The 24,926-nt window shown below is 39.8% G+C and overlaps 1 protein-coding gene across 6 annotated transcripts in view; it reads right to left on the bottom strand.

Moving 5' to 3' along the window:
- The window catches only part of GSTCD (glutathione S-transferase C-terminal domain containing), a 124,257-nt gene that overhangs the window by 14,825 nt on the left and 84,506 nt on the right, over nt 1-24,926 (bottom strand). For all 6 annotated transcript variants that reach the window (XR_012158506.1, XM_073340830.1, XM_073340833.1 and 3 more), the window contains 3 exons: nt 11,601-11,716; nt 10,708-10,752; nt 8,246-8,374 (listed from right to left, as the gene is read on the bottom strand). Coding sequence is in view for 5 of the 6 variants with exons in the window: in XM_073340830.1 (XP_073196931.1) it covers nt 8,246-8,374; nt 10,708-10,752; nt 11,601-11,716 (290 nt within the window). In the remaining variant the exon portion in view is untranslated. The remainder of the gene's footprint in view (nt 1-8,245; nt 8,375-10,707; nt 10,753-11,600; nt 11,717-24,926) is intronic.

Below are 24,926 nucleotides of genomic sequence, written 5' to 3'. Positions count from 1 at the left end.
AATATATAAAAAAAGAAACCTTAACAGCACTGTTCTGTTCACTTACAACTCTATTTCTTAGCAGTTTTCTGGCTGACTGAATTATCTGAACATCTAAAGAAAATTCCCATCCAAGCTACCAGGTGAGGCAAAGGCCTATTCCCAACCACTCAGCTTCTGTGTCTCATGGCTCTGTCAGACATTTCTTTTGCTCATTTTAATGCCAAGGGAACTTCATGAACCATTCATGTTGGTGGAGAAGCTACAGATGCTGAACTAAAGTTACTTGCCAATGACATTTTACAGGACATACCATATCAATTCAACTGAAGATACACATAAAATACATTTTAAAACAAACTCTCATGTTAGTTAGTAAAGAATTTCAGTCCAAGTAAGAAATCCTTAGAAATGTACAGAAATATTTTAAAGCTAAATTTTATAATAAAAACAATGTGTGAAACACAATAATCAGGAACACACACTGTGACAGAGTTCCTCCTCTGCCTTGGTGGGTCCTGCGCTTATTGGTGGATTTGCTCGCCTCAGAGATTCACAGCAGCCCTCAGTTTGGCCAGTTTTGCTAGTGGCTCAAACCTGCCATTCACTCAGCTAACCTCATCACTGGTCAGCATGGGGAAAAGGAGGAGAACAATCCCCGCAGTCTCTGCTGACCCACCTAGTGGTTTGGGGGATAGGCCAGGGACCTTCCCCTCTGGTGGGACCCACAGTCCAGGTCACCTCCTCTTGTCTCAAATAGGGAGTTGAGGGGGTTGGGGGGAACCTGGGCCCACCCTCTACTCCAGGTTCCAGCCCAGGGCCCTGTGGATTGCAACTCTCTATAGTGTCTCTTGTAACAGCTGTGTGACAGCTACAACTCCCTGGGCTACTTCTCAATGGCCTCCTCCCAACACCTTCTTTATCCTCCCCACGGGACCTTCGTCCTGATGTCTGGTAACGCCTGTACTTCGCAGTCCTCGAGCAGTATGCCTACTCACTCTCAGCTTCTTTCGCCTCTTGCTCCCAGCTCCTCACACACGCCTCACTAACTAAAGTGAGGTCCTTTTTAAACCAGGTGCCCTGATTAGCCTGCCTGTCCTAATTGATTCTGGTAGCTTCTTAATTGGCTCCAGACATCCTAATTAGCTTGCCTTAATTGGTTCCAGCAACTTCCTGATTGTTCTGGAACGGCCCATTATCTTACTCAGGGGAAAGGGACCTGCTTAATCTGGGGCTAATATATCTACCTTCTATCACTCTCCTGTAGCTATCTGGCCTGGACCCTGTCACAACACATATAGGTCACATTATATAGCATCTCTCATTGTAAGAAAATCTTAATACACTTTTGACTACTTGGTTTCTGTAAAGCCAAGAAAGAGGAAAAATATATTTCATCAAATTTAGGTTTGTGAGACAGCACCTTCGTAGCTGAGGTAGTTGATAAACAGGTATCTGACTAGTGATTCCAGGTGTACTACTTGAGAAACCTTACCAAAGTTTGATTTTCAAATGTTGGGTGCTCAATACTTCCCACTTTGTCTGTCTTGTCTACTTGGACTGTGAGAGCCCTTGGGAAGGAACTGTGTCTTACTATGTGTTTGTACAGTGCTTTTCACAATAAGGGCTGCAATCTTGGTTGGGGCCTCTGGGCACCATCTCACTACATATAATCATATCCATATAAAATTTGCCAGTCTGTCACAATCTTTTTGTTACCAGACTAAATTTTAAAAATTAAAGGCCAGATTGTGCAACTAACGCAGAACCTGGCATTGAGGCAGCGTGGAACCACAGTGCCCTATTTGTCCTGGAGCTTCCCAGAATTCAGGAGGCACACACCCACTGCACCACCCCTAGTGTCCATTCCCCTCCATGACCAGTCATAACCCTATATCCTCTCCATGCTCTTTGGAATGAATAGTGCACCAGGGAGCACTTCCCACACTAGTGGAACTCAGAGACTGCAACTGGGCTTGGCCCCTGTGAAGGAAGCACCTGGTTCCTGTACAGGGAAAGATCCCTATGTGCCAGTCCCTATTATGTAGCCACACAGGGGACAGAAATAACCTGGCCCTAAACAAATATGTTACAGTGACATAGGCAGCTACTACTGACTGATTACATTGACTTTACCATTTTGACGAAGGCAAGTTAATCATATACAGTATCCACATAAATGGTAGACCTTGTTATGGTATTACATGCAATAACTATACAGGATTCCAGTCAACGTATTACTGAGACTGGTAATTAAATAATACCCCTCCCCGCCACTATAAAACATAAACCTAGGTACTACGGAAAAATATCTGCCCACAATAGACTACATCAAAAGAACATTAAGGCTAAGGATACCAATTGATACAAGCCATTCGCATGTAGAGGAGAAAAGGACCATATATGCTCAAATACTTGAGCACAATAGGTGACCATATTAATGGTTGTTAATTTTCTCTATGGTCTCTGAGCAGTGGAGAAATTATAATGTGTTTTCCCTTTAATTGAATATTGTGCACACAGACATGCATTTGTGTGTGCTTATATAAATGTGTTTTAATCAGTCTTTAGCATAGCAGTTTTGAAACAAGGTTTAAACTCATATTTAAAGGTTCACAATAAGATTTTTGACTACAGAAATCAGAAGGCAAAATAACTTAAATCCCAAATTGGTGTAAAATCAAAACAGAACAGATAATGTGCTACTGTTGTCTGCAAATTGCTTTATGTAAGCTCAGTGAACAAAGCAATCAATCAGTACCTGTAGTTAATACAGTTGCAAACAGAAGGATCAGAAATATGCTTGTTAGTGTAGGAAAAGGTGTTATGGCTGTATCAAACAGACTGTTCATCATTGTATATAAAAACAAAGTATTTGAACAAAAATAATTTAAAAACAAGAGAAGATTTTTAAAAATCACAGCTACCAGGTTCAACACTGACTAATTCCTGTCTTCTCCCAGTTCACTTGTGGGGGGCAGGAGCTCTTCTTTCAGTGTAGTGATAAAACACAGATCTGGTACATGTAAAAGAAACATTAACTGCTGCTAACTAATATAGTAGAGAATTATTTTATTGATCCTGCATGACCTTTAAGCCCACTGACTTCTCCTTTCAGCTCAGCAGAATCCACAGAGTTGAAAACTGGATGTCATTAACAACATCCAATATAGAGTTTTGTCATGATGTCCTATTCTATTGGACTTCATATGAATCTGTACAACTAATTCATTTAGTCCTTAATGTATGCATTACAGTCACAAAATTGTATAATGATGGAGACACTTCCCCAAACACAGAAGCAACACAGCTGATGTAGTGGTAGTGTAAATCTACACGCTGTGCGTCACATATCCTGAATGTCGGGACACCTCAGCATGGTTTACCATCTGCAGACAAGTGGCAGGAAAAGGAGGACTTATCAGGAGACCATATTTCTCTTTAATCTTTAATTCTTTGCTGTATCTTTGCCAGATTGAAAGAGACTCTAATGAGCCAGAAAACCAAGCCAAACTTTTCAACTGTTTTGCTTAGGTCAGCTCTGACAGTATCAGTATCATCATTAAAAATAGCTAAGATCTTAAGGGGTATTCTGAATCTTGACATTTAAATGAGGACAATTCCACATTACGAAGGCTTTTTCTACTTTTAGACTCCAGACCTTTGCTGTGCTTAGTAGCGTGAACTAGATCATATGTTAGAATACTCTGTTTTGGAACCGTGTTTTTCATTACTCCATGCATTTAAAATATTGCAATTTGATCTCATGAATAACAGCAATTATTTGGCAGACAAGTTCTTCTTAACTTACATTTGAAAATGTGAAGCTAACAATAAGCTAGCAACCAAATAGAACAGCACATCTTTATCTGAAGGTAGCTCAAAACAGTTACACATATTCCCCACTAATAAAAATCCGGACAGGTCAAGACTTCTTTGTCAGGTTTATACAAAATGTAATTTTTTGCCTCTTCCTTGTTTTCCAAGTACATAATATACAGCAACAAAATGAACAATGACAGGTTATTTTCTGCAGTGATAACAAAAACAATCTTTATTTTGATATTCATCTGGATGTCCACAACAAACTGAACAGCCTGCTTCCATGTTTATCCTCAAAGTCATGACCAATGACTGCCTCAATCAGGAATATTTCATTGAGCACAACTAAGTTACACAGTGCTTAAAGAACATTTGAGTTGTGGCGGATTGGTTTAAAATGTTCAGTATGCAAACACTGTCAAGTAGTCTATACTGTCTGTGCCGCTGCTATGCCATTTTATGAACAATACAAACAGTATTTCAAATAATATGCTACGAGAAACTTAAAATACTTCTTTCATAATCAACCATATTCAGGGTACATTGAATTATTTTATTTGAGAAAGTCTTTCTAGGACCTTTGAAGAACCGTATCAGTTGTCAATTATTTCTATACGGTTTTATTTCTGTGTAATGATATTACTTGGCTGTTGCATCGTGTTTAACATTTATCATTTGCAAATTATAACAATTTTGTCAATGTAACATGATTATTACTCATGAAATAAGAGTGCAAATGTATGTAATGTGAAATATTTGCACTACACTTCTGTTCCTTAAAGGCAAAATTAGCCAGCTTGAGTCTGAAGTGAAGCAGACTCTCTAGGAAAAATGACCTTATCCTGAGAAGTGAAGAGTAGCACATGATCTTATACTGCAGTCTTAGAGCCTAGGCTAAAACTTCTGAAGTGACATTGGACCCAATAAAAAAGCAATGTTCCAGGTTTTCTTTGTAAATAACTTACATAATCAAGTCACTGAAACATGAACGAAGACCAGCACTTGAATAATTTTCAGCTGAAGGTCTTCTGACATATCCTGTAAAATTCCTCTAGTCACAAAACTCAGAAGTATAACAATTACTCCTATAAAGTACAACTCTCATACAACTCTCACTCTCATTTAATTTAGCCTTAGAATCATAGAATATCAGGGTTGGAAGGGACCCCAGAAGGTCATCTAGTCCAACCCCCTGCTCAAAGCAGGACCAATTCCCAGTTAAATCATCCCAGCCAGGGCTTTGTCAAGCCTGACCTTAAAAACCTCTAAGGAAGGAGATTCTACCACCTCCCTAGGTAACGCATTCCAGGGTTTCACCACCCTCTTAGTGAAAAAGTTTTTCCTAATATCCAATCTAAACCTCCCCCACTGCAACTTGAGACCATTACTCCTCGTTCTGTCATCTGCTACCATTGAGAACAGTCTAGAGCCATCCTCTTTGGAACCCCCTTTCAGGTAGTTGAAAGCAGCTATCAAATCCCCCCTCATTCTTCTCTTCTGCAGGCTAAACAATCCCAGCTCCCTCAGCCTCTCCTCATAACTCATGTGTTCCAGACCCCTAATCATTTTTGTTGCCCTTCGCTGGACTCTCTCCAATTTATCCACATCCTTCTTGTAGTGTGGGGCCCAAAACTGGACACAGTACTCCAGATGAGGCCTCACCAATGTTGAATAGAGGGGGACGATCACGTCCCTCGATCTGCTCGCTATGCCCCTACTTATACATCCCAAAATGCCATTGGCCTTCTTGGCAACAAGGGCACACTGCTGACTCATATCCAGCTTCTCGTCCACTGTCACCCCTAGGTCCTTTTCCGCAGAACTGCTGCCTAGCCATTCGGTCCCTAGTCTGTAGCTGTGCATTGGGTTCTTCCGTCCTAAGTGCAGGACCCTGCACTTATCCTTCTTGAACCTCATCAGATTTCTTTTGGCCCAATCCTCCAATTTGTCTAGGTCCTTCTGTATCCTATCCCTCCCCTCCAGCGTATCTACCACTCCTCCCAGTTTAGTATCATCCGCAAATTTGCTGAGAGTACAATCCACACCATCCTCCAGATCATTTATGAAGATATTGAACAAAACCAGCCCCAGGACCGAACCTTGGGGCACTCCACTTGATACCGGCTGCCAACTAGACATGGAGCCATTGATCACTATCCGTTGAGCCCGACAATCTAGCCAGCTTTCTACCCACCTTATAGTGCATTCATCCAGCCCATACTTCCTTAACTTGCTGAGTAGAATACTGTGGGAGACTGTGTCAAAAGCTTTGCTAAAGTCAAGAAACAATACATCCACTGCTTTCCCTTCATCCACAGAACCAGTAATCTCATAATAAAAGGCGATTAGATTAGTCAGGCATGACCTTCCCTTGGTGAATCCATGCTGGCTGTCCCTGATCACTTTCCTCTCATGCAAGTGCTTCAGGATTGATTCTTTGAGGACCTGCTCCATGATTTTTCCAGGGACTGAGGTGAGGCTGACTGGCCTGTAGTTCCCAGGATCCTCCTTCTTCCCTTTTTTAAAGATTGGCACTACATTAGCCTTTTTCCAGTCATCCGGGACTTCCCCGGTTCGCCACGAGTTTTCAAAGATAATGGCCAATGGCTCTGTAATCACAGCCGCCAATTCCTTTAGCACTCTCAGATGCAACTCGTCCGGCCCCATGGACTTGTGCACGTCCAGTTTTTCTAAATAGTCCCTAACCACCTCTATCTTCACAGAGGGCTGGCCATCTCTTCCCCATTTTGTGATGCCCAGCGCAGCAGTCTGGGAGCTGACCTTGTTAGTGAAAACAGAGGCAAAAAAAGCATTGAGTACATTAGCTTTTTCCACATTCTCTGTCACTAGGTTGCCTCCCTCATTCAGTAAGGGGCCCACACTTTCCTTGGCTTTCTTCTTGTTGCCAACATACCTGAAGAAACCCTTCTTCTTGTTACTCTTAACATCTCTTGCTAGCTGCAGCTCCAGGTGCGATTTGGCCTTCCTGATATCATTCCTACATGCCCGAGCAATATTTTTATACTCTTCCCCGGTCATATGTCCAACCTTCCACTTCTTGTAAGCTTCTTTTTTATGTTTAAGATCCGCTAGGATTTCACCATTAAGCGAAGCTGGTCGCCTGCCATATTTACTATTCTTTCGACTCATTGGGATGGTTTGTCCCTGTAACCTCAACCTTAATCTCAATAACAGAAAAATTGAACAGAGATTACATTGAATGCAAAACCTAGTGATTAATTTAAATGATGAACTACAATTGCGTGTTTTGTGTACAAGTTCTGGATTGAAGTAAATTATAAAGGAGATTCTGGCTTTTGGAAAAACATCTTGGGCTCCCAGTGTGAGATTTCTGTGATTTACCATAGCACAAATAGTTCAGCTGTACAGCTGCAAATGAATGGGCCTAAATAATCAATCCTTCATACTTATTCCTGAATTACAAGATTAAAGAAAAAACAAAAACACACTGCAGAGCACTGAGGATGTACCACTGAGCCATATGAACCACAAACCTGCAGTTATGTAAGCAGCCTAAGCTGTGGCCAGGACTGGCCTGCAAAATGGGTGACTTGTATGGCAGTCAGAACACTGAAAACTAGGAGTATTCCAGCCTGGGTATAAAGTCTGAGCCTTTAAATGCAACCTTTCCCTTCTCACTCACTCTGATACATATCCACTTGTTCCTTCTCAACTTCACATCAAATTTAAGTTCTTTAAAGATCTTGACCTTTGAGGCCTTTCATAACTCCACTCTGATCTTGTCTTATTGTTCCCACTCTTCTGCTCCCTTTACTCTCCGAACACCTTACCACCCCTTTGCCACCTTACTACCCCTTTGCATCCTTCTCTGAATTCTCTCTATATTGAAAATATTTTTAAAGTTCACATCACCATATATAAAGGTAAGTTTTTTACACCATCTTCCATGCTGCACCTTTCATACCACCTTGAGTCTCGGTGCAGTGAATATTGCTTTTCCATCTTCAAATCCTTCCTCAAAAAAGTACTGTTCTTTCATGAACCACTCTAACCATGAAGTGCTATGATAAATTAAAAAACAAACAAAAATACTCACCCTGCTACATCACAATACATCTCCACCATATAATCACACAATGCTAATATACTTTAAAGATCTTCTTAGACACCAACCTCTTTGGAACAAGAATATCTTCCTCATCTGTATTTTGCACATTGCAGAGAATTGTGATCACTCAACAAACAACTAAGAGCAGGGGGATAATATTACCTTATCTCCTAACTGTAATAAATTCAAAGCTGATTTCCTGCTGACAGAAAAAAAGTTTGTATAGCATCAGAAATGCCTGGCTTCATATTCCCAAGTACTGGAATTGTTTGTAAGGATACTCAATCACCTACAGAAAGAAACATTTTTTCTTAATAATCAGTAGACTCTAACGTTGAAAAATCAATCACTTACCCCAATGTTAAAAGTTCCTTTAAAATAGTCCAGGTTTGCTTGAATGAACCAAATATTGTGTAATCCTAATTCATCACTTCTGTCTTTAGCACGTACCAATGACAACTCCTTATTTTCTATCAGCACGACCTGGATTTCATATACAGGAAAATAAGTCAGCAATATTGCTCTAAAATCAAAATAAAATGATACTCACTATACAGTACCTCAATATTCTGGTGTAAAATCTTTACTTAATTTCTTGAGACTGGTGATGAGATCTCCCCGAAAGTGATATGCTAGTGAAATAGACGGAAGGCGCTCAGTATCTGCCAGTACCAAGGGACTGACAGATATGATCTGTTTTTCTGAACAGAATTTTTCTTTTTGCAGTCAAGTCCCACATCTATTTGGAACTAACCAAACTTTGAAATTCTAATATTTGCATATGTTAGAAACTAAAGGTACTCTGCTGGTAGGGGTTTGTTTTTGTGAGGGTAGGTAACATTTCTTTTTTTGGGCACAAATATATTACAGAAACATGTTTAATAAGACTGTATGATACAATTCCACCAGCCCCTCCTTGTCTCCTGCACTAAGTTTGACATTAGAATACAGAACCATCTGTCTCTAAAAATCAGTGCTTTCAGTTGGGTCAGAGTTGATAGGGATTATTTGTGGCCCTGTAAAGTTCTTGGGGATACAGTACTGCAGTTTCAAACATTGTTAGTTTGCCCCTTTCACAACCATAAAACATATATATGAAAAAAGCACATCACAACACTATGTTTTGTGCATAAAAATATTGAGAACTGTATAAAATGGGTGGACTTTGCAATTAGTAATTACCTGATTAAAAAGTTCCACTGACAACTGCTTTCCAGAGGTAGCTTAATTTTATCTTCAGTTCTGTAACTCATAGTTCTGTTTTGTCTACACCATATATCAAGACAGAAGGTGTCATTTTTTTCTTTTGATGTAGCCTCCCTAACTCAATCACTTTTTAAAGCAGATATTCTCAATGTAATCTGTGTCCTGTTCCTTCACTGGGCATGACGACTACTCTGAGTTAGGGCCCTGTTAGAACAGTATACGTTACTATTAGTACTAATACTTAGCTCCTAGAAAAGGAGTAAACCTTGAAGGGATTTATAACAGCTATCATATATAGTATAAGTAAGCCACTTCGTTTTCAGTTTAAACTGATTTTTACTGAAAAAATCCTGGGTTTTACAAAAAGTATTGTTCGTTTTTTCCAATTTTCACTCTACTTTTGTATCATTCAAATATATAAAAAATAACTTGTTTTCTTAGGAAAATATAATACTTTGCATGAGATATATGCATTATGATAATACAATTGTCTGTGCATATACAAAGTTGCCTGTTGAAGTAAGGCAATATTAGTCTAGAAGATACACACAATAAACAAACAGGCATGCACACAAGCTCTGAAGTGCGTGCATATCTAAACATACTGATGAATCTCAAGCCCACCATGCACACTTTTCAAGCTTTTAGCACATAACTGTTTAAAGATTTAACACACGAAAACAGGAAGAAAACAAAGATCTGTATCATCTTCCATCCACCAAAATAGACCCTATTTGCCCAGAAAAATTACTAATAGTGTTTTGCACTGATTTTCACCTGTTTTTGTTGTTGTAGTAATAAAACAAACACCGATAAATTCTTGGGAAAAATTAAATAAAAACCAAAAACAAAGGGCCATAAGTATAGGCTGCATCTAATCTCCACACAAGTTTGAGGAAATGGGGCTTGTGAGCAATTACAGGTTTTAGTTCCCAATGTCATTTGTTATCTGAACCCTACCGTTCGTGCTGAAAGTGGCTGGAAGTGAACCAACCCTTTCAGGTTCACTTGGAGCCTCAAGCACAATGATGGAAACATCCTCTCGAGACTTAGGACAGAGCTGCCCTCAAAGGGAAAGGCAGTGCTTACCTTTTTTTGCTGTCATGAGCATATGTAAGTTGGGGAGTCAGACTTTTTCCCACAAAATGACTTTAGGACTGATCAAAAAAGTGGGCCAGTGGTTCCTCCAGGAAGCCTTCAATTCAACACTTCAATTCAGCAGAGAACTTAAATGTGTACTTCAGTGCTTTGCTGAATAGGGATACAATTCACCATGTGCTGCTACAAGTTAAGCTTGTACTTAAATGCCTTGCACACCAATGAGATGATCAGGCCCTGAGGACTTGGCACTGTTTCTAGCATCTTTTGAAAGCTGATTCTTCGAAACTATCTTTTTCATGGGTGACACACACTGCACAATTCTGTAGTACAACAAATATTGATATATGCACAAATTCAGAGCCTCAAACTAGAGTATAAATAAAGTCTCTAAATCATCACTGTTAGCAGTCTTTGTGCTTTCCATCTAATGGAATTTTTTTAAAAAAAATGTTGTGAATTATCAAAGTCTGGAAGACTGCATTGTCCATATATTTTTATTGGGACTTTACCTGGCATGATGGCAACATGTGAGCAAGAACAATTCCGACATGGCCCTGTGAAAACCAAAAAAACATGAGTAACTTTTCAAACCCTATGCAGCTGACCCCCTTCACAATGATCCCCTTCAAGAGTGACAGAGTCTTTGTAAAGCAGCTCAGATTCCAAAGTTTGTACCTTTTCCCTATGTCATCCCCAAGAGCCACCCCCTCAAGCTCTCAGGATGGCTATGTAGGCATCCTTCCCCAGTTAACCGATTTCTGTACTCTTTAAATAACTCAACTCAGTTCAAAGTCCCCATTGGGGTCTACACTGAGTCCAAATATACCCCCAAAATAAAGTCTATTCCTTCTCTCTGCTCCAGCCTCAGGCTGTCACTCAACGACCTTCACTCTCCTCAAGTCAGAGACCTCAGCCTTCCTTCCTGGGGCTGGGTTCAGTTCAGTCTCTTTATTCCTTATTCCTTGCAGCACTCACCTGAAGCTGCTTTCTACAGCTATTTGAGCAGCCCAGGCTTTTGTGCTGTTGCTCAGCCAGCTCCTCTCTCTAGGAGCACACTTTCCAGGCTCCTTTCTCTGGTGAACTTGCCTACTGAGCTCTCATGGGAGCTCCTCTCCTCAGGAGCTTCCAGCCTCTAGCATCCACCTTAACAGGACCCTGGTAATTTTTTATCAGGTTTGTTAACTAATTAGCTGCCAGACAGCTGCCTAGCAATTTAATTATTTGCAGGTCGGTCTGAACTGGCTTGTTCTCCCTTACAGGCGCCTGTCACAGGTAGGCTGGTCCCTGACTCCCCTGAAAGTTCCATCCTCCATGAGACTCTGTTTTGTAGTCATGTCCTACTGGATTTGTAAAAGATTTAAAAAAAAAAAAAGTTGTATTTTATACAGAGAACATATATTACCCCTCCACTGCAAAAATCCACAATCACATCTCCGGGTTTAGATAATTTTGTCACCATGGACACCAGATTGTTCAATTGCTGCTGTTTCCTCAGAGCACGATCACTGGACATCTTTCCTGAGGATGATGACAAAGGAAATAAATTAATTTATTTGACTAATGTTTTGACTAATTTTTAATAACTATTCCACAATATTTCTAACTTTCTAAATAGTTATAAGAAAACTATCGTGGAAATCCTAACAATTAATTATGAGATTTTCAAAGATGTCTAGACAATTTAGACAACAAATCACATTTGGCAGATTTAAAAATCTTGGCCTAAATATTTTAAAATTGTTCAACGTATTTCTTTAGCACATTATGGAACTACGTATTCATGTTGTTCCTGTTAAGGCACCCAGATGGCTTTGTGCACCAACAATTACAAACTGAAGTGAATTGTTATTATATAGTAATCAAACCCTCCAACTCTACCTTAAAGCGTATTTTTACCTAGTTACGCAGACGCAGAAACTGAGCTTTGACTCAGATCAGAGATTTTACAGGATAAAATCACGCATGGTCTTTAAGCACCTTGTCTTAGATTGTGATGCTCTCACTCATGTTGAGTACCACCTTACACTACAAGTAGTAGACATTTATTTAAATGACTCTATTTGTAGAATAAGATGTTACTCGTAGCTGTCTGTAGAACAACTGGAATGTCCTACCTCCATACAAAAGAAAACTAAAACCTCACTTCTTTCAACAGTACTTGATAAAGGCCATGATATAGCTTCTTGAGATGGAATGAATTTGTTTGGCTAACATTTATATATTCCAGACATGCTCTTTGTATCAGTGAAACTAATGAAGTGTTGAGGGACCTTATTATTTGTTCAGATAAAGAAAAAGTCCATAACATCCCTTTTCTTTGCTCAAAAATATTCAGAGCTGTAGACATTTCTAGTAGTGAAAGTGTCATTCATAAGCTAATCTTTGAGGTAAGAAGAAAAAGTACATAGACAACTCTTCCTTCTTTTTTCTTCTCATTAAATTTTCATGCACATCACATCACATTTGTTCTACATCCTCAGAAATATAAATACAGGGCCTTCTTTGAGCTTTGCATTATGGTTTTGCGCGCTAGATATTGCTTATGAACTGCAGGCTCTGTTTGGACTTGAACCACTGAACAGATCTGTCTCTATTTTTCTGCAATATTCCTTGCTTGTCTAGTCTACAAAAAATAAGCTTCTTCTCAGAATTAAGGGAATAAAGTTTTAGGGATATCTTACTACAAGAGCAAAGTATCAAATAATGACTTCTAGCATGTTTCTAAAGAAAATGTAAGCTTCCTGATCACTGCATCCACAGGAGTATATTTCCCCTACCAAATTGGGGCAATGCCTTTGTAATTTAAGGCCAGATTGTGATATCTTTTCTCATGGTAAGTAAAGTCAATGGATCTACTTGTGGTAAAAGAGTATCATGATCTAGTTCTTATTTTTCAACTAAAATATAAAAGATCGACTTCTTACAGTGTCACATTCTATGCCATTTATGCAAAAAAAACAGAAAAAAGCTGTAGAAGATGCTACAATAAGCAATAATATTGAGATGCTTACAGTATTCATCTATGCTAAATAAAATATTCTGTGTTAAAAGTATTCTTTCAGAGTTTATAAATAACTTGAAGCAGCCTAGAAAGGAAAAGAAGAGTTCAAAAATTACTTACTGAAGTAGAGAAAGTAGTATTTTGAGAACTGTGACTAATTTCAAAAAGTTGAATGTTTATTTCTTTTTTTGGTCTGGTACTGATGCCTGAAACTCCAAAACACACTAATGAAAGAAAATGGCTTTACGATCCATTCCTGTCTTGGCTAGAACCAATTTTCTTGGTTTTCCAAAACAATCAATCTGAGAAAGTGCTGCTTTTGATGAAAGGTCCTCAAGTAGTCCCCTGGCATGTAACTTACCCTCCTTGGGTAATTTTCTTTTTCCCAGCCTGGCTTCCCAGAAAGTTAAATATAAACCATTTTTATTGTCATTCAGGCACTGTCCTTGATTTCCTGCAGAGCACGGGCCTTACTTTCAAAGTTAAGAGATTTTTTTTTTTTTTTTAAAAACAAGCACTTTTGCTCCAAAGTCAGAAAAATGCAAAGAAATTCTGCACATTCTGATCAAAAGTGGTAGCTCCAATTTGTAACACGAGAACTAGTGCCAGGCATAACATTTCATCCAACAATCTGGGCATTTGATTACATTTTTTTCATTTTTTTTTTTTTTGCCTAAAACAATAAATCACCTTACAAATTTAATTTAATTTAATTGTGCATAGAGAAAGATAAGAAAACATAAATTACACTTCTGCGTTAGGAACATATTGTTGTGCTTTTTAAAATCATTCTTATGTGACATCATACCTCAATGACGTATTCTAACATTTGGCACTTCTTGATAGGAAGTCAAAAGGTAAAAACACAAACTCCAAAAATATATTAAAGAATATTTTTTCCCATTTCTGTGAGTGCCAGATATTGGGACTAAATGACAAGGGATGATGGATCACTTGATAATTGCCCTGTTCTGTTCATTCCCTTTGAAGCACCTGGCATTAACCATTGTCAGAAGAAAGGATACTAGGCTAGATGAACCTTTGGTCTGACCCAGTATGGCTGTTCTTATGTTGTTATGTAACAAAGAAAGACTCAACTACACTTTCTAAAAATGATCATGAACACCACACACACATGACTTTCCTTTTAGGATTCAAAACCCAACAGGTCTTTTTTCCTATTTTGACCTTGCTAGTTGAACTGTTGATACAAAAATCCAGAAAACTATGGTTTAACCTGTATAGAATGTTAAAATGGTTGCCTAGTGAAATACCAGTCTTTCCCTGAGTACAACAGACAATTAATTGAACTAAATCATGCATGCCTAAATACTCCTATTCATCTATTCTTTATTAGTCTTCATAGGCACTAGAAGTAAGCAATGTATATGTTTCTTAGAGCCCAATAAGACAGTCTCCTGACACGTTTTTCTTTGAAGTTTATTCCTACACAGTAAAACCTTCTTGAAGAATGTGACCTTTTCTCACAGTACATTGCAACACCAAAGTAAAACATTTTTCTCTTTTGTAAAACTCTGCTGACAGACTGCCATACATGCCCAGCAGGCTCTATTTTTCTTTTTCATTTGTGGTCACAACAAAAATAATTCTTTTGGATTCATAAGCTGAACATTGTTATTAATCCAGATCCTGTGATTAGGAATATAAAAGTCTACACAGCCTTAAAGGGCCTCTTGGTTTGGCCCAGAGAATTAGTACATTTTAGCATGCTGGAAAACTTACAATTTGACATTACTTTTTTTGCAACATTTGAGGCCATGTAAAAAGTCACTCAGTGCCCCAAAAATATTTTCAGATTTTCCCATACATACTTTGGTTCAGTATCACTTTTGTTTTCTTGAGTAGGCAAATTTCACTAATTATATGTTTGAGAGCTTAACTCTCTTTAATTTTAATTTTGAAATCATTTTCACTGAATGACATACCATACATGCAGTGTTGCTGCTCTCACAATTTTACCTCAAGTCTCAGAACAGCTTCTGGACTCATGTGATTACATAGGTATCTCAGTTTTATGGAGAAAAGCTTGAAAACATGACTCCAGTGTATCCTAAAGTCTCAAAAACCAGAAAGCAAATAAAAAGAACCCCAAATTTACATATTTATAAGTGGCATGATTTTTTGAAGCCCAACTCATGATTGTTTGACACTTGAGACTGGTAACACTGTACTTCTAATTATTCTCTAACACACAACCGTGCCTCTTTCACCTTGAAGATTTTACCTCACAACAATTGAAGTCATGGCTACCCATGCCTGTCAGTAGTTTCTACAAACACATCATTTGTCATTTCAAGCCACATCCACAATTCAATACCCCTTACAGTAATTTCCATGCAATAATTAAACAAAGCATCATTCATTCAGTGATTTTGCTAGGTAGCTGATGAAAACTGACAGCCCTGCTGACATTTAGCTGTAAATAAATATGCTTCCTGCTCAGAAGAAATACCACTTTAACAGAGTGTTCAGCTAACTTCAACAATTAAAGAAAGTCCATCTATCAATTACCTAAATGCAGCAAGAAGAATGTCCTTGCTATGATTTTTTGAGTAGATTTGGTGCTAAGTATGTATTACTCATGCACATATTCTTCCTTTGACTGCAATGAACTCCATATCCAGTATACATAAATTTGCAGAAGTAGTGTGAGGGGCATCTATTAATTTGTTTTCCTATTTACACAAAAACACTTTCTTTGGTATAGTTATAAAAAAGGAGGCAAAAAAGTACATTAAGCTGCACTTATTTAGAAACATTTACACTTTCTTCCTGATAAAAATGCTGGCTACGGTGATAATACAGCAGAGTGCGCAACAATTGCATGTGTTATACATCTGTCTGTGCTCATATACCCAGAGATGGGGGAAGAAGGTGAGTATCCATGTCAAAAGGTTGGCAGCATGCACTGTCTGGATTTTAATTTAAGTATCTACCACTTGATACAACAACCTAGCCCATTCCAAAAGCAAAAAATCTGTCCTTTAGAAGTATTTTATGAGCCTAAGGGTTCAGCCATTTCTGGATCCATAGAGTGGGTGAGAGTCCATCAGAGGCAGACAAATGACCTCAACCTGCCATTTACCTTCTGGGACAGTGCAGCTCTGTACTGACCCCCAATGCAGGGCTGTGCCTAAAAGGCACAGCATAGTCCTTAATGATTTTGGTAGTATGTTGCTTTTCTTATGTGTAATTATATTACTGTTGTATTGCTTTATGAGATATATCTTGATTTGAGTAAGGCTTTTGATATAGTCCACATGATACTCTCATAAGCAAACTAGGGAAATGTGGTCTAGATGAAATTACTATAAAGTGGGTGCACAACTGGTTGAAACATTATACTCAAAGAGTAGTAGTTCATTGTCAAACCGGGAAGGCGTATCTACTCAGGTTCCTCGGAGGTCAGTGCTGGGTTTGGTACTATTTTATGTTTTCATTAATGACTTGGATAATGGAGTGGAGAGCTGGGAGGGGTTGCAAGCACTTTGGACACAGGATCAGAATTCAAAACAACCCTGACAAAGTTGGAGAATTGGCCTGAATTCCATAAGATGAAATTCAATAACAGGTATAAAGCACTTCACTTAAGAAGGAAAAATCAAATGCACAACTACAAAAACAGGAATAACTGGCTAGGCAGCAGTACTGCTGTAAAGGATCTTGGGGTTATAATGGATCAGAAATTGAGGATGAGTCAACAATGTGATGCAGTTGCAAAAAAGTCTAATATTCTGGGTTGTAAAAAACATGGGAGGTAATTTTCCTGCCCTACTCAGCACTGGTGAGGCCTCCCCTGGAGTTCTGTAACCCATTCTGGGCTCCACAGAAAAGGAAAGCTGTGGACAAATTGGAGATTCCAAAGGAGAGCAAGAAAAATGCTAACAGGTTTAGAAAACCTGACCGCTGAGGAAAGGTTAAAAAAAGGGGCATGTTTAGTCTTGAGACACCTGAGGGGGATCTGATAACAGTCTTCAAATATGTTAAGGGCTGTTATAAAGAGGACAAGGATCAAGGTAGGACAAGAAGTAATGGGATTTATCTGCAGCAAGGAAGATTTAGATTAGATATTAGGAAAAACTTTGTAACTATAAGCTTAGTTCATCCCTTCAGGTTTTTAAGAACAGGCTGAACACACACATCTGTCAGGGATAGTCCAGGTTTACTTGGTCCTGCTCAATGCTGGGGGCTGGACTTGATGACCTCTCAATGTCCCTTCTAGTCCTTCATTTCTATGAGTCTATGATTCATCCCTGGCTGTCCATGTTGGTGACGTATTAAAAAGGAGAGCTCTGCAAGCATGTCCCTTATTAGTATCAGATTACATATTTTGAAATTTGTAACAACTCTCTTACTCACAAGAGTAACTGCTCACCACAGTGAGTAAAAGGTTCACAGATTACCCTGTATTGAGGGAATCAAATGGAGAGTTTGGAATGGGACATATGGGTGATTATATGATCGGAGAAGCTTACACTGATGTATGAAGTGATGTTACTAGCCAGCAAGATACTGGTCTCTTGACCTTGAGAAACATCTACCTCTTTGTTGCTAAAGGAATGATACCATAGGAAGGAAACAAAAAGAAAATCAAAAAACATTTGAAAACTGTGCATTTCTCAGTCACGTCCAGACCTTGAAGTCTGACACACATCAGTGCTAAAAACAATTCGGTTTGACATTTTTAATGTAATTTTAGAGGCCTATAAGGATGCAAAATAGACTGGAAAAATGCAAGAGGAAAAGCTTATATCTGGACCAAATGTCCAGGATCAGAAAAAGTTACAAATTCTGCTGAGCTTGGCAGTAGTAAGAATATCCCAGAACAGGACAGGAATATAGTGTAACTTTGGAACTACACAAGTTCATACTGATAAAAGTCAAAGCCAGACACAAATTACCAAAAAAGGCTTTACTGATTGCAGTGTGGGCTTGCCTTTAACAATCTATAAAATTAACTTGTGAAATAGATGAATTTTCAGAATATTCCTCCTAGCATGCTAAATGGAAGCAATTCTAATCCTACAGAGCTTTTTTGCACTAACGTAATAATTTATCAAACACTTTCATGGGTAACACTGGATGCAGGAAATAAAAAAAAAAAAATCACACCTATATTTTTGGAGGGGTAAATATCAGGATTGGCCACAAAAAATAGCATTTTATACAGCCCCAAAACAAATACTTCCCTGGCCAAACTTCCTGGTGAAAAAGAGCATTTGTATTACAATAAAACATACCATGAAGCTTTGGTATTTGCTTTTCCCCTTGCTACTCCTTGTTGCTAGCTCCTTTCAGGGAATTTTCTGATTCAGCTTCCTTTACACTACATATACTGAAGAAGGAGGTATTGGTGGACTACGGCAAAGAAGTGCTTAGCATTAGCTAGCAACTTGCTTGCAAATCCATTGTAAAACTCCCATTGATTTTAACAGGAGCAGAGTTAGGCTAATGCTTGCCACCCTAACTGTTTAAACAAGTTAAATCTTTCATTTTTCAGCATTGGAGTTTCAACAGATCAATGGTGCCATAAAACATTGTTTGGATTGTTTTATTACAATGATGGTCAAAGTGGAAAATAAGTGAATAAATAAAAATAGTAATATTCACTGAGAGACTTTACTTTTATTATTCTTCTGCCTCTCATCATATACTCTCGGAGCAAAAACATTATACAGAAAGGAGAAGTCATTTTTGTATAAAAGGGAGATAATTTTACTTACATCCAGAAACATAAAATAAACACGATCTTCCAAAATATCTACCAATGTTTTGCCATTTTATAAAATGAACTCCGTACTACAATATGCCTTTTTCATGCAGACAGAAAATTATGTTATGAATAAAAGTATCAATTTGCCTTCTAGGAAATACTTTTTCTTAATATAAGTAAATTGTTGGATTGAAGTACCCAGTCACTGACAAAATGATCCAAAAAGCTCTGAAGAACGCTTTTTCTGAATAGCAGTTTATTATGCACGGTGAAACTAAAAAGCTCTGAAGTCCTGAAAGGACAGAGGGCTTGTCTATACCATGGGGTAATGAGCTCTATGGGGATATCATTTCTAAAGTGCACTAACATGCATTAACTGATTCGTGTAGGCCCTGTTGGTGTGCACTACAAGTTCCCTAGTTCGCTTTAACATAGTACTGTTTCAAACAGCACTACAGTGAAGTGCACCAGCAGTGTCTACATGGACCAATTAACATGCAACAGATAAGTGTGCTTTAGAAATCACACCCCCATAGAGCACCTTATCCCAACATGTAGACAAGTCCTTATCTGTCAGTAACAGAACAAAAGTCAATGCCTACTTCTTCTGAAACCTCTTGATTTCTTGCTCTCTATCACACACACACACTTTTCTCCAGCTTTAAACACTCCTAAAAGTCCCCCACTAAATGGAGAGAAGACAGTAACATGTGAATCTCCTTTAGACTGGCTTGACAATCGAAATTGTTTGGCTTCTTTTAGTTTTTGCTCACTGGACACCTTCCATGGTCATTGTGTGTCTAAGCCTTCACCACCTCATAAAAGTGAAATAGATACTTAGAGGAAAAACCCCGTGTTCTATACAAACCCAGCATTCTATACATCATCAACAGAAAGGCCAGCACTTGTTGCCAGCTGTCTCATTAGACATAAAGGTAGATGCCTGCCTAGTAGATACACACCAACTAGAATGCTTAGGCCCTGATTCTGCAAACACCTGAGTAACTTTACACACTTAAATATTCCCATTGACTTCTACAGAACTATTAATGTACATAAAGTGACTTGTGCACAAATGTTTGTTGGATCAGGGCCTTAGACTGCACACATTTAAATTTGTTTCAACATCACAAACAAGGAATGCAACAGAGGAAAAGGCCTAGGTAGGGAGCGTCGAATCGTGGAAGTCAACGAATGGCTACGCAGGTGGTGTCGGAAAGAAGGCTTTGGTTTCTTTGACCATGGGATGGTGTTCCATGAAGGAGGAGTGCTGGGCAGAGACGGGCTCCATCTTACGAAGAGAGGGAAGAGCATCTTTGCCAGCAGGCTGGCTAACCTAATGAGGAGGGCTTTAAACTAGGTTCACCGGGGGAAGGAGACCAAAGCCCTGAGGTAAGTGGGAAAGCGGGATACCGGGAGGAAGCACAGGCAGGAATGTCTGTGAGGGGAGGGCTCCTGCCTCATACTGGGAATGAGGGGCGATCAACAGGTTATCTCAAGTGCTTATATACAAATGCACAAAGCCTTGGAAACAAGCAGGGAGAACTGGAGGTCCTGGTGATGTCAAGGAACTATGACGTGATCGGAATAACAGAGACTTGGTGGGATAACTCACATGACTGGAGTACTGTCATGGATGGTTATAAACTGTTCAGGAAGGACAGGCAGGGCAGAAAAGGTGGGGGAGTAGCACTGTATGTAAGGGAGCAGTATGACTGCTCAGAGCTCCGGTACGAAACTGCAGAAAAACCTGAGTGTCTCTGGATTAAGTTTAGAAGTGTGTGCAACAAGAGTGATGTAGTGGTGGGAGTCTGCTATAGACCACCGGACCAGGGGGATGAGGTAGATGAGGCTTTCTTCCGGCAGCTCACGGAAGCTACTAGATCGCATGCCCTGATTCTCATGGGTGACTTTAATTTTCCTGATATCTGCTGGGAGAGCAATACAGCGGCGCATAGACAATCCAGGAAGTTTTTGGAAAGCGTAGGGGACAATTTCCTGATGCAAGTGCTAGAGGAGCCAACTAGGGGGGGCGCTTTTCTTGACCTGCTGCTCACAAACCGGGTAGAATTAGTGGGGGAAGCAAAAGTGGATGGGAATCTGGGAGGCAGTGACCATGAGTTGGTTGAGTTCAGGATCCTGACGCAGGGAAGAAAGGTAAGCAGCAGGATACGGACCCTGGACTTCAGGAAAGCAGACTTCGACTCCCTCAGGGAACGGATGGCCAGGATTCCCTGGGGGACTAACTTGAAGGGGAAAGGAGTCCAGGAGAGCTGGCTGTATTTCAAGGAATCCCTGTTGAGGTTACAGGGACAAACCATCCCGATGAGTCGAAAGAATAGTAAATATGGCAGGCGACCAGCTTGGCTTAATGGTGAAATCCTAGCGGATCTTAAACATAAAAAAGAAGCTTACAAGAAGTGGAAGGTTGGACATATGACCAGGGAAGAGTATAAAAATATTGCTCGGGCATGTAGGAATGTTATCAGGAAGGCCAAATCGCACCTGGAGCTGCAGCTAGCCAGAGATGTCAAGAGTAACAAGAAGGGTTTCTTCAGGTATGTTGGCAACAAGAAGAAAGCCAAGGAAAGTGTGGGCCCCTTACTGAATGAGGGAGGCAACCTAGTGACAGAGAATGTGGAAAAAGCTAATGTACTCAATGCTTTTTTTGCCTCTGTTTTCACTAACAAGGTCAGCTCCCAGACTGCTGCGCTGGGCATCACAAAATGGGGAAGAGATGGCCAGCCCTCTGTGGAGATAGAGGTGGTTAGGGACTATTTAGAAAGCCTGGACGTGCACAAGTCCATGGGGCCGGACGAGTTGCATCCGAGAGTGCTGAAGGAATTGGCGGCTGTGATTGCAGAGCCATTGGCCATTATCTTTGAAAACTCGTGGCAAACCGGGGAAGTCCCGGATGACTGGAAAAAGGCTAATGTAGTGCCAATCTTTAAAAAAGGGAAGAAGGAGGATCCTGGGAACTACAGGCCAGTCAGCCTCACTTCAGTCCCTGGAAAAATCATGGAGAAGGTCCTCAAAGAATCAATCCTGAAGCACTTGCATGAGAGGAAAGTGATCAGGAACAGCCAGCATGGATTCACCAAGGGAAGGTCATGCCTGACTAATCTAATTGCCTTTTATGATGAGATTACTGGTTCTGTGGATGAAGGGAAAGCAGTGGATGTATTGTTTCTTGACTTTAGCAAAGCTTTTGACACGGTCTCCCACAGTATTCTTGTCAGCAAGTTAAGGAAGTATGGGCTGGATGAATGCACTACAAGGTGGGTAGAAAGCTGGCTAGATTGTCGGGCTCAACGGGTAGTGATCAATGGCTCCATATCTAGTTGGCAGCCGGTATCAAGTGGAGTACCCCAGGGGTCGGTCCTGGGGCCGGTTTTGTTCAATATCTTCATAAATGATCTGGAGGATGGTGTGGATTGCACTCTCAGCAAATTTGCGGATGATACTAAACTGGGAGGAGTGGTAGATACGCTGGAGGGGAGGGATAGGATACAGAAGGACCTAGACAAATTGGAGGATTGGGCCAAAAGAAATCTGATGAGGTTCAAGAAGGATAAGTGCAGGGTCCTGCACTTAGGACGGAAGAACCCAATGCACAGCTACAGACTAGGGACCGAATGGCTAGGCAGCAGTTCTGCGGAAAAGGACCTAGGGGTGACAGTGGACGAGAAGCTGGATATGAGTCAGCAGTGTGCCCTTGTTGCCAAGAAGGCCAATGGCATTTTGGGATGTATAAGTAGGGGCATAGCGAGCAGATCGAGGGACGTGATCGTCCCCCTCTATTCGACATTGGTGAGGCCTCATCTGGAGTACTGTGTCCAGTTTTGGGCCCCACACTTCAAGAAGGATGTGGATAAATTGGAGAGAGTCCAGCGAAGGGCAACAAAAATGAGTAGGGGACTGGAACACATGAGTTATGAGGAGAGGCTGAGGGAGCTGGGATTGTTTAGCCTGCAGAAGAGAAGAATGAGGGGGGATTTGATAGCTGCTTTCAACTACCTGAAAGGGGGTTCCAAAGAGGATGGCTCTAGACTGTTCTCAATGGTAGCAGATGACAGAACGAGGAGTAATGGTCTCAAGTTGCAGTGGGGGAGGTTTAGATTGGATATTAGGAAAAACTTTTTCACTAAGAGGGTGGTGAAACCCTGGAATGCGTTACCTAGGGAGGTGGTAGAATCTCCTTCCTTAGAGGTTTTTAAGGTCAGGCTTGACAAAGCCCTGGCTGGGATGATTTAACTGGGAATTGGTCCTGCTTCGAGCAGGGGGTTGGACTAGATGACCTTCTGGGGTCCCTTCCAACCCTGATATTCTATGATTCTATGATTCAGAGGACTTAACACATCTTGCTGGAAAACATATAACATGCACTGTCAAAATGTTAAGCTAGAGGAAAAACCTTAAAGCATGTAGTGTTATAGTATTTGTTTATTATTATTTTTTACAGTCAAACTAAGTAATATTTTTAGACAACCAAGAGGAAAAACAAACTACAAATCATGATTTTTGAATAAGTGGGTCAATAATCAAAAGGTCAAGAGGGACAACTGAACAACATGAGAATTTTTTCTAATTTTTAAACTTACTTGTCATCCCTTTTGATCCTGTTAGTCAACCTGATCTCTGTTAAGCTAAGCTTTGTAAAATGGTTCATCATTTCAGGCATAAAAAATTAACCTTGTCTCATGTATACCTTTTTCATGATTTCCTGAAACGCCCAAGCAGCTATTAAACTGCCCTTAAACAACCCAAACAGGAACTTGGGCAGATTCTTTTTATAATTTAACTGTATTAGAGGAACTTATTTGGACAAAAAACAAACCAAATCAATCTATAAAGAAACAAGTACCAGTGGGAGCCATTAAAGAGGCATGAAGACTTATGCTAAGCTTCCACAAAATTAAATGTAGCTAATTCATGCTTGTAAAATTTTTTTTCTCAAATTGACATCTTCATGTTTCCCAAAAGACATCTGTTTAACAGCTGACAAGAAGCAAACTAAACAAAACATGCTGCTAACATTCATTTTAGATTTTGCTCTCACTGCAGCACTTTTTATCCTCTGTAGTTTTTGGTCTATACTTCAGCTGATTATGAAGAATCCTAACTGAGAAAAGTCAGTGAGTATTATCCCCACTAGCATGTACCTGTGAAAAAGTCACAGGTTAGTGGGACTGTGACATTACATGTACAACATTGTCAATCGCAAAGTTTCAAAAATTGTAAGTCAGGGCACACTGGAAATCATGAGATTGGTCTAAAACTCCTCAGATTTTATAACAACTATTGGCATCTTTTTGTCTGCTTCCTGATCCACTGAAGTTCATATTTTCAAACTTTTCTCCACAACCATGAGGACTAGGAATTGACTGTTTTAAAATGAAAGCTGAACATTTCATATAATCTTGTGACTCCTTCTTCATCCCTTCTCTTTCTCCTTCCTTCTCTCGATTCTCTTCTCTCTCCATCTTCATCTCTCCTACCGTCTCTTCTTCAGAGCTCCATGAGCTGCAGCCACCAGAAGGCAACATAGTCAGACATCTTCAGGAATTGACAGTGTTTGTGAGGAGAAACAGACACACATGAACCTATACATTATATTTTACAGAGGCTAAACTGAGCCAGAGTTTAAATGGCTCGCTCAGCGAATCGTTATCAGAGCTGGAATTTAGATCTCAGAAAGCTTAATTCTGATCTCACAACAACTTTTCGCCAATCTAACACCACTGACAACAATTACTTTTGATTTACATCAGTGTAAATGAGATCAGAATGAGACCAAGTGATCCTGGCTTCCAGTCTCAAACTGTATTCAAGAACATATCCCTCCCTCTTTTTATTCAGTCAGTGTTTCATAGAATCATAGAATATGAGGGTTGGAAGGGACCTCAGGAGGTCATCTAGTCCAACCCCCTGCTCAAAGCAGGACCAATCCCCAATTAAATCAAGTTTATATGGGCTTACAGTGTAGGTGTTAA

Source organism: Lepidochelys kempii, chromosome 4, assembly GCF_965140265.1.
Source record: "Lepidochelys kempii isolate rLepKem1 chromosome 4, rLepKem1.hap2, whole genome shotgun sequence".
NCBI classification, from domain to species: Eukaryota; Metazoa; Chordata; order Testudines; family Cheloniidae; genus Lepidochelys; species Lepidochelys kempii.
The sequence above is the reverse complement of the archived record's forward strand: the minus strand, read 5'-3'. Positions and strand labels throughout refer to the sequence as shown.